Here is a 9,523-nt window from a genome sequence, read left to right as displayed (position 1 = left end):
GTTTTCAACTGAAAAACCGAAACAAAACCAACATATACCAAGTCTGAAACTAGACTCATCTTCAAGCTTTGGTTTCTTGGAAAATTTTGCATTGTTTCCCTTATCTTAATTTTTTCCATAAAGAAAAACATTGTTTCACATTACTTTCATGAAAAAAACTAATTTCTAGCTATGGAATGTTCTTTAAATCTGGACAGGTTATCAATTTCTCCAAAACATTGTGATGTATATCATGCATGTGTAGAGAGTTATGTTAAACATTTATGATACTGCACACGTGGGTGTACACATAACACACCAGTTGAAGTGGTATTTTGTTACCAATGATTTTTGAACAATTTTAATTCATTTGATATAATCTGAACTCATTCACCCCTGAAGTTTCATAATGAACTATTCCAACCTTTGAATTGGAAGAGTTCAAATGTGTCTTCAGGGGTGAATGAGTTAAAGAATTTTTTTTAATAAAACACAACTGTGGTAAATAAGGAAATCATTCCTCAAACAAAACAGAATTAAATGCTCAAGTAACACATGAGTTAGATTATAGGTTGATGTGCAGTGGACATGTACATTAAGTTGATGGTCTAGCTTCAAACAATACAATCAGAGGTTAAGCATTAGTAGTTAAACACAGATACATTATATCACCTACTCTTTAGTTCTGAAAAAGCAAAAGAAAACAAGCCACTTGATACATAGATAATATATGCTCCACCAATGCATATAGACATGAAAACCTTGGGTGTTTGTTCCAACAATTTCCAATCTCTAATAAGGCTATTAATTTACACTACAGCGGAGACTGCTTCAGTCTTACATAAAGAACTACAGTACCAGGGTATATACACCAGTTTGGTACATACTGATAAGCCTGTTATATGTATAATTTTACATGCTTAAATGTGGCTAAGCTTTATTCTACTACAGTTAAAATCATGTCCATATAACTAATGTTATGGTTACAAGTCTGTGAAATTATGGATTTTTGTATTGTCTATGATGGAAGTCTCTGTAAAGATCGAAAGAGTGATGCCTTCCACATTTATTGTTTGAGACTTTCTGAGATATCTTGAATACAATCTATTTCTTTAGAAGTGGTCGACAAGTGTGACCTCTAGCCCCTGAGGTTTGACTGATGACCACAAAAATGAAATCAGGATATAGAACTCAATATTACCAGACTTTGGTGTAAAACTAAATCCATTGAGGGGTTCATGAGATGTCTTGTACACAGGAATTTTACCTCAAAAGTGGTCAAGTGCAACAAACCATATTGACTGCAGACCATCTAAGTGTATTTAGGTGTACAACTTCATGTTATACTACTACGTTGTAAATATAATGTCAATCTTATCAGAGGTTTGTGAGATGTCTTGTTCACAAGCTGTTTCGTCTCTCTTTATACAATAATAATTATTTGTATTATTTGTTTCTGCATATACTTTTATGATATATAGTAATTCAGTAAATTATATTTTTCCTTCTAGATATACATAGCAAGGAGCTGCATGATTCCATTACAATGCTTTATATAGAGTGAAATACAAGTTCTTTACTCCAAACCACAAGCAAATGTATTTTCTGTCAGCAAGACAGAAGAATTATGTAAATCATCTCCTTTTCTTATCCTTCTGACTGGAATGAAATCAACAATCACCCACCTTCAATTTCCTCCAGATCCAAATCCACATCTTCACTGTCTAGTTCCTCAGTCAGATAGTTCTTAAGGAACTCGGCAAAAGCACCAGCATGACCGATGAGTTCCTGGAATGACCCAACCTCAGAGATCTGACCATTCACAAGGACTACAATCAGGTCCACTTTTGGCAGGAAGCCAATACCGTGAGTGACCAACACCCGAGTCTGGAAGATAAGGTCAACAGAGTCTGTAACAGGAGTATAGATTTTTAATTCATTGAACACATATACTGTATAGTGATTTAATTTTCAAATGTCAAATTTGGCAGAGTTGTAGCTTGAACATTTTTGCGGGGTTAAACATTTCCCAAAACACTGCTGATAATCAATATTCCTGACAATAAAGGTAACCAATTTGTTTGACACACATTTTGTGTATATATTTAAGATGGGGTTGTAAATATACTGAAACTTTACCTTTGTGGAATATAATAATCCATTAACATGAAAGGTTATACAAGAGGCCCAGAGGGCCTGTATCGCTCACCTGGATATCATAGCAATCATGACAAATTATTCTCCAAATGAGATCCAAGGGAATATGCCAGACCCCACGGACAATCCTTGTAGCATATCTGTATTAGATTTGTCATGCCCAGCAATTTTATGTAAGGTTATGGGGTGGGGAACTCAACTGTTTCCAAGCTGTGACTCAGAACCTAGGTCCCTAGGGTTGTGGCCAGACCCCAGGATCAATTATAATATCATGACTGCATTTGTCTCTTTTTGCCCAGCATTTGTATATATAGTTTTTGGGTGGGGATCTTAACCTTTTCAAAGTTATGACCCAGGGACTATGTCTCCAAGGGTGGGGCCAGAACCTATAGCNGCAGACCCTGGAATCAATTATAATATCATGACTGCATTCGTCTCTTTATGCCCAACAATTGTATATATAGTTTTGGGGTGGGGATCATAACCATTTCAAAGTTATGACNCCCACCATTTGTACAATTTTGAATCCCTGCCTCACATGAATGCTTCCGACCAAATATGATTGATATCCATGGCATAGTTCTACAGAAAAAGTCGTTTATAGCAATATAACCAAATTGCCCCCTTTTGCCCCGCCCTCAGCCCCCTGAGGGGTCAGCCCCAGCATTTGTACAATTTTGAATCCCCACCACCTAGGGATACTTCCAGTCAAATTTAGTTAAATTCCAATCAGCGGTTAAGAAGAAGAAGTCGTTAAAGAAATTGTTGATGTACGGACGGACGATGGACGCAACGGTATGGCATAAGCTCACCTTGGTCCTTCGAACCAGGTGAGCTAACAAGGTTGTGCAGTTATAAAGTCAAACCAGAAAGTGTAAAATACGAAAAGGACACTTTAAAGATTTCCCAATCTGTTATCTTTACAGTATGTTATTTAGGTGAAGCAGGGCTTCTCTGTTTGATACAAACCCGTACCTACAAGAGGTATGACATTTCATAAGATGCATAACTTGTGATAAAGTGATAGATTTGATAAATGGATTGAGCAGGTTTATCAAAACAAAGTTGTTTTGCAGGACGTTAAGTCAAGACATTTATAAAGTGTATGTGTGTTTCAATACATATTTATTGTGAATACGATATGTGGCACCTGCCCTCACCTTCTCCTTAAGAAGACCCCTTGGTCCAATCACCTGATCAAAGATATGTTTGCCGACATGGGAATCGACTGCACTAAGAGGATCATCCAGAAGATAGATATCTGCATCCTGGTACACTGCCCGTGCTAGACTGACTCGCTGCTTCTGTCCTCCACTCAAGTTAATTCCCTATCAAACAAACATTATCAGGACTCAAACGAACTGAAAACATGGCTGTTCAATATTTCACTGATTTTCAGAAAACATTTGTTTTCTGTTATTTTGGTAGCTTCTTTCTGATAGTCAATAAAAGTTACTTTGAAATTTTAAAGTGTTGATTTCTTTATTATTATTATTTTCTTTTTCACATAAAAAAAGTAATGATATAGAAAATCTCGAAATATCTGATGTCACTATTTTTAGTTAAAACCTACTAGGTAAATCTGATTTAAGATGTTCTCACCTTTTCTCCTATCTCAGTCTCGTCTCCAGCAGGCAGTATTTCCAGATCAGTCTTCAGGGCACATGCATCCAAAACATTGGAATACTCTGTCTGGTACTTAGTCTTGCCAAACAGGATGTTGTCCTGCAGTGTTGCATTCTGGATCCAGGCCTGCTGGGCGACATATGCTATCGAACCCTGGAATACACATTATTTTACAAATTAGAGTTGGCAATTAATTAATTTCTTCTGAAAAAACATTTCTGAACAGCAGAAAAACCAATATAAAACCTTATGTTTTTAGTGAAAACATTTCTATTATATAAAGATATGATATGAGGATATATTTATTTAGATTGATTATTTAGACAACATCAACTTTCTGAGAGAATTTTATTGGTTAAAATTGGTACTGGTTTACAAAATTTTAACCAAACGTGAGACCAAAATTAAATGTCTTTTACATCTTCCAAACACAATCATCTCCTAATTCTCTCTGCCACCAAGTAATATATTGTAAATTATCAAATCAACTTTTTAACTTTAGTTCACCTTGTTATCTTTTATACAAAAAATTAACTTCAACAAAATTAATTTATGTTAAAATTCAATTAATAACAATCTTCTTTATTATTAAATTATTATCATTGAAGACATCATTTTCTATTGCATTTTGTCTCTGCCATGTAAAAAACATGGGAGAGACAAAATCCCTTAAACTGCCAGCAACAGTTAAAATGCATATGCATTAGAAACATTTGCATTTGACTTTGGTAGCACGATATCTATCATGCCGAAGAATGTTTAAATGGATTGAACTTTAGTACGACTAAGTGCTAACCTTGACATTGGCCTTGCCCTTGAGTTTCTCCATTTCCCCAAGAATGGCTGACAGGATGGAGGACTTCCCTGAGCCAACGGATCCAACCACAGCAACCAGGGATCCATCAGGCACTTCAAGGTTAATTCTGGGGAAGAAAATTCAGATAAACTTCTTATCTGAGGTGGTAGTCTTTACCTGATAAACTTCTTATCTGAGGTGGTAGTCTTTACCTGATAAACTTCTTATCTGAGGTGGTAGTCTTTACCTGATAAACTTCTTATCTGAGGTGGTAGTCTTTACCTGATAAACTTCTTATCTGAGGTGGTAGTCTTTACCTGATAAACTTCTTATCTGAGGTGGTAGTCTTTACCTGATTAACTTCTTGTCTGAGTGTGGGGTCTTTACCCAATAAATTAAATGTCTGAGGGCAGAGGTCTTTACTTGATAAACTTCTTGTCTGAGGGTGGGGATCTTTACCTGATAAACTTACTGTCTGGGTGGTCTGAGTCGACTTGTACTTACTTACTGAGGTTATAGGTCTCTGTCAATATACTTAATGTCGGGGGTCGGGGGTCTTGGTCTGATATACTAACTGTCTGAGGGTGGGGGTCTCTGTCTGATATACTTACTTACTGAGGTTGTAGGTCTCTGTCAATATACTTAATGGCGGGGGTCGGGGGTCTTGGTCTGATATACTAACTGTCTGAGGGTTGGGGTCTCTGTCTGATATACTTCCTCCCCGAGGGTGGGGGTCTCTGTCTGATATACATTATGCCTGGGGTTGGGGGTCTTGGTCTGATATACTTCCTCCCCGAGGGTGGGGGTCTCTGTCTGATATACTTCCTCCCCGAGGGTGGGGGTCTCTGTCTGATATACATAATGTCTGGGATTGGGGGTCTTGGTCTGATATACTTACTGTCTGAGGGTGGGGGTCTTGGTCTGATATACTTACTGTCTGAGGGTGGGGGTCTCTGTCTGATATACATAATGTCTGGGATTGGGGGTCTCTGTCTGATATACTTACTGTCTGAGGGTGGGGGTCTTGGTCTGATATACTTCCTCCCTGAGGGTGGGGGTCTTGGTCTTATATACTTCCTCCCTGAGGGTGGGGGTCTCTGTCTGATTTACTTCCTCCCCGAGGGTGGGGGTCTCTGTCTGATATACATACTGTCTGAGGGTGGGGNTCTTTACCCATAAATTAAATGTCTGGGAGAGGGTGGGGTCTTTACCCAATAAATTAAATGTCTGAGGGCAGGGGTCTTTACTTGATAAACTTCTTGTCTGAGGGTGAATCTTTACCCAATAAATTAAATGTCTGAGGGTGGGGTCTTTACCCAATAAATTAAATGTCTGAGGGCAGGGGTCTTTACTTGATAAACTTCTTGTCTGAGGATGGGGGTCTTTACCTGATAAACTCACTGTCTGAGGGTGGGGGGTCTTTACCTGATCAATTTACTTTCTGATGGTGGGGGTCTTTACCTGATAAACTTACTGTCTGATGGTGGGGGTCTTTACCCGATATACTTACCGCCACATTGTAGGGGTTTTGGCCTGATAACCCTGCTTTTTGAAGGTTGGGTGGTCTGAGCCGACTTGTACTCACTAACTGAGGTTGTAGGTCTCTGTCAATATACTTAACATCGGGGTCTTGGTCTGATATACTTACTGTCTGAGGGTGGGGGTCTCTGTCTGATATACATAATGCCTGGGGTTGGGGGTCTTGGTCTGATATACTTACTCTCTGAGGGTGGGGGTCTCTGTCTGATATACATCATGTCTGGGATTGGGGTCTCGGTCTGATATACTTACTCCCTGAGGGTGGGGGTCTCTGTCTGATATACATAATGTCTGGGATCGGGGGGTCTTGGTCTGATATACTTACTCCCTGAGGGTGGGGGTCTCTGTCTGATATACATAATGTCTGGGATTGGGGGGTGTTGGTCTGATATACTTACTCTCTGAGGGTAATGGTCTTGGTCTGATATACTTACTTCCTGAGGGTGGGGGTCTCTGTCTGATATACATACTGTCTAGGATTGGGGGTCTTGGTCTGATATACTTACTCCCTGAGGGTGGGGGTCTCTGTCTGATATACATTATGTATTGGATTGGGGGTCTTAGTCTGATATACTAACTCCCTGAGGGTGGAGGTCTCTGTTTGATATACATACTGTCTGGGGTTGGGGGTCTTGGTCCGATATACTTACTCCCTGAGGGTAAGGGTCTCTGTCTGATATACTTACTCCCTGAGGGTGGGGGTCTCTGTCTGATATACTTACTCTTTGAGGGTGGGGGTCTCTGTCTGATATACATAATGTCTGGGATTGGGGGTCTTGGTCCAATATACTTACTCCCTGAGGGTGGGGGTCTCTGTCTGATATACTTACTCTCTGAGGGTGGGGGTCTCTGTCTGATATACATACTGTCTGGGATTGGGGGTCTTGGTCTGATATACTTACTCCCTGAAGGTGGGGGTCTCTGTCTAATATACATAATGTCTGGGGTTGGGGGTCTTGGTCTGATATACTTACTCCCTGAGGGTGGGGGTCTCTGTTTCCTTTTCCCAGGTAAATGTGCCTTTCTCTATGGTAATGGAGTGTTCTACAGTGGACAATATATCAACGATAAGTGCTGTTATGATGAGTCGGTCTAAAAATGTGAAGCTAATTCAATCAGAATTTCAAGAAAAATGTGATAATTACAAATGAGATCACAATAACATTTTTTTATTTCACCTAGACATACTTGCTCAATATTTTAAACATAATACAGATTAACAAATATTTGAAGATAAATCAGAATAAAGTTGGACAGATTTTACTGTTCTTGATAAATTTAATTATTATATCACGTTATCACGTTATCAGGGACAGAATCATCAGCATATAAAACATATATCACACAACATATTTATACAGTAGCCTTACAACATTTACTTCACATTTTCAAGTTAATGTAGTTTTAGTTATGACAAATCTTTTTAAACAGCACATGAACGATTTTACTGAAGATTAATCATATACATTTCAACAGATGTATTTCATTTTTGACACATGTCATGTAAAATGTTAGCAATCAAGCTTTTAGCTTCACATTTAAAGAAAAAAACATTTTTGCCACTTAGCGTTTTGGCCTGATGTTAACGATCAGTACATTACTGGAGTAAGATAAGAACTTACTAGCAGAGGTGTCCCTGTCTATACTGAATATGTCCAGTTGTTCATTGTCCAGGAAGTGCTGGAGTCTCTTAACAGAAACACTGACCTGAAAAGGTAAAACAATTCAAATTTAATGTTCAATTGTTTTACAAACTTGACTACTGAGGTATATGAAAAAACATATTGCAATAATAGACCTGATGTTGCTTGACATATTTGTCAATACTTCATCAATTTTAAAATAATACTATTGTTATTAATTGATTTAACTACCTTGATTTCTTACCTGTGCAATAACAAAGATGACCTTGACTTAACTGTTTAATACCAGAAATGGACTTGACTTACCTGTACTTTACTAGAAATGACCTTGACTTACCTGTACAATACTAGGTATGGCCTTACAAATGGAGAAGAGCTTATAAGTTGTTAGAACTTGTCTCTCATCCATTTGTCTGTTTCGGCAATAAAATATGTTTAAATCAAATATGGCCTTGACTTACCTCTACAATACTTGAAATGACCTTGACTTACCTGTACAATACTAGATATGACCTTGACTTACCTGTACAATATTAGATATGACCTTGACTTACCTGTACAATACTAGAAATGGCCTTTACTTACCTGTACAATACTGGAGATGACTTGAGGAAGCATGGATAGAGGAAAGCGTAGGATGTTGAAGAGAGATAGAGACACAAAGGCTTTCTCTGCATCTAGGATGTTGTTGGAATCCACCAAAACATATACAGCAAAGGTCACCAAAGATACCTGCAAATAAATTGTTCATTTTCTTTACTTATACACTGGCTGTAGAGGCAGACTAGTATTAATATCAATTGGTCCATAACAGATGTAGAACCACACAGAATGAAGTTGACTCTTACATGGAAAAAAGGAAGCCACAAGGCTAACATATTCTGACTGAAGTTTATTTGTACTGGCTCTGATCAGTGAACCATGATTCATTTAGACAGAGAAAGGAATTAGCAATGTTACAGACAGGCATAAATCAAAAAGCAGTACTTTTACAATTTTGTTATAAACAGAAACAGATGCCCCAAAAATTGTTGAAATCAAAAATATATAACAAGCTTACAACTACCTAAGGTATTGATAATATGTGCCAAGCTTTATAAAATTCACTTAAGGTAAGCAGTGGTGCACTTCACAAACTTCTGTTTTCATACAGAGGGACAGATACCAGTATTTTTCCTGTAATTTTCTTTCCAGGGACTTTAATGAAGCAGACCCTTCACAGATGTCCTTACAGTATAAAGTAGACCCCCTTACAGAAACAGATCTCCTACAGAATGAAGTAAGCCCACATAGAATGAGGAAAATCCCAAACAGAATGAGGTAAACCCACAAAGAATGAGGTAAATCCCATAAAGAATGAGGTAAACCCACATAAAATGGGATAAATCCCATACAGAATGTGGCAAACCCACATAGAATGAGGTAAATCCCATACAGAACGGTTAAACCCACATAGAATGGGGTAAACCCCATACAGAATGAGGTAAAACCCACATAGAATGAGGTAAATCCTATACAGAATGAGGTAAACCCACATAGAATGGGGTAAACCCCATACAGAATGAGGTAAAACCCACATAGAATGAGGTAAATCCCATACAGAATGAGGTAAACCCACAAAGATTGAGGTAAATCCCATACAGAATGAGGTAAACCCACATAGAATGGGGTAAATCCCATACAGAATGAGGTAAACCCACAAAGAATGAGGTAAATCCCATACAGAATGAGGTAAACCCACATAGAATGGGGTAAATCCCATACAGAATGAGGTAAACCCACA

The 9,523-nt window shown here is 38.2% G+C and overlaps 1 protein-coding gene across 1 annotated transcript in view; it reads right to left on the bottom strand.

Annotated features, from left to right (window-relative positions):
* Positions 1–9,523, bottom strand: part of LOC110464229 (multidrug resistance-associated protein 1-like) — a 75,810-nt gene that overhangs the window by 42,544 nt on the left and 23,743 nt on the right. The window contains exons 13-20 of the mRNA XM_021519331.1: positions 8,326–8,472; positions 7,720–7,804; positions 7,072–7,141; positions 4,559–4,685; positions 3,739–3,915; positions 3,297–3,464; positions 1,665–1,866; positions 656–664 (exon numbers count right to left, since the gene is read on the bottom strand). Of these exons, the coding sequence (XP_021375006.1) occupies positions 656–664; positions 1,665–1,866; positions 3,297–3,464; positions 3,739–3,915; positions 4,559–4,685; positions 7,072–7,141; positions 7,720–7,804; positions 8,326–8,472 (985 nt within the window). The remainder of the gene's footprint in view (positions 1–655; positions 665–1,664; positions 1,867–3,296; positions 3,465–3,738; positions 3,916–4,558; positions 4,686–7,071; positions 7,142–7,719; positions 7,805–8,325; positions 8,473–9,523) is intronic.

The sequence above is a fragment of the Mizuhopecten yessoensis genome, unplaced genomic scaffold, assembly GCF_002113885.1.
Source record: "Mizuhopecten yessoensis strain PY_sf001 unplaced genomic scaffold, ASM211388v2 scaffold10975, whole genome shotgun sequence".
NCBI classification, from domain to species: Eukaryota; Metazoa; Mollusca; class Bivalvia; order Pectinida; family Pectinidae; genus Mizuhopecten; species Mizuhopecten yessoensis.
The sequence above is the reverse complement of the archived record's forward strand: the minus strand, read 5'-3'. Positions and strand labels throughout refer to the sequence as shown.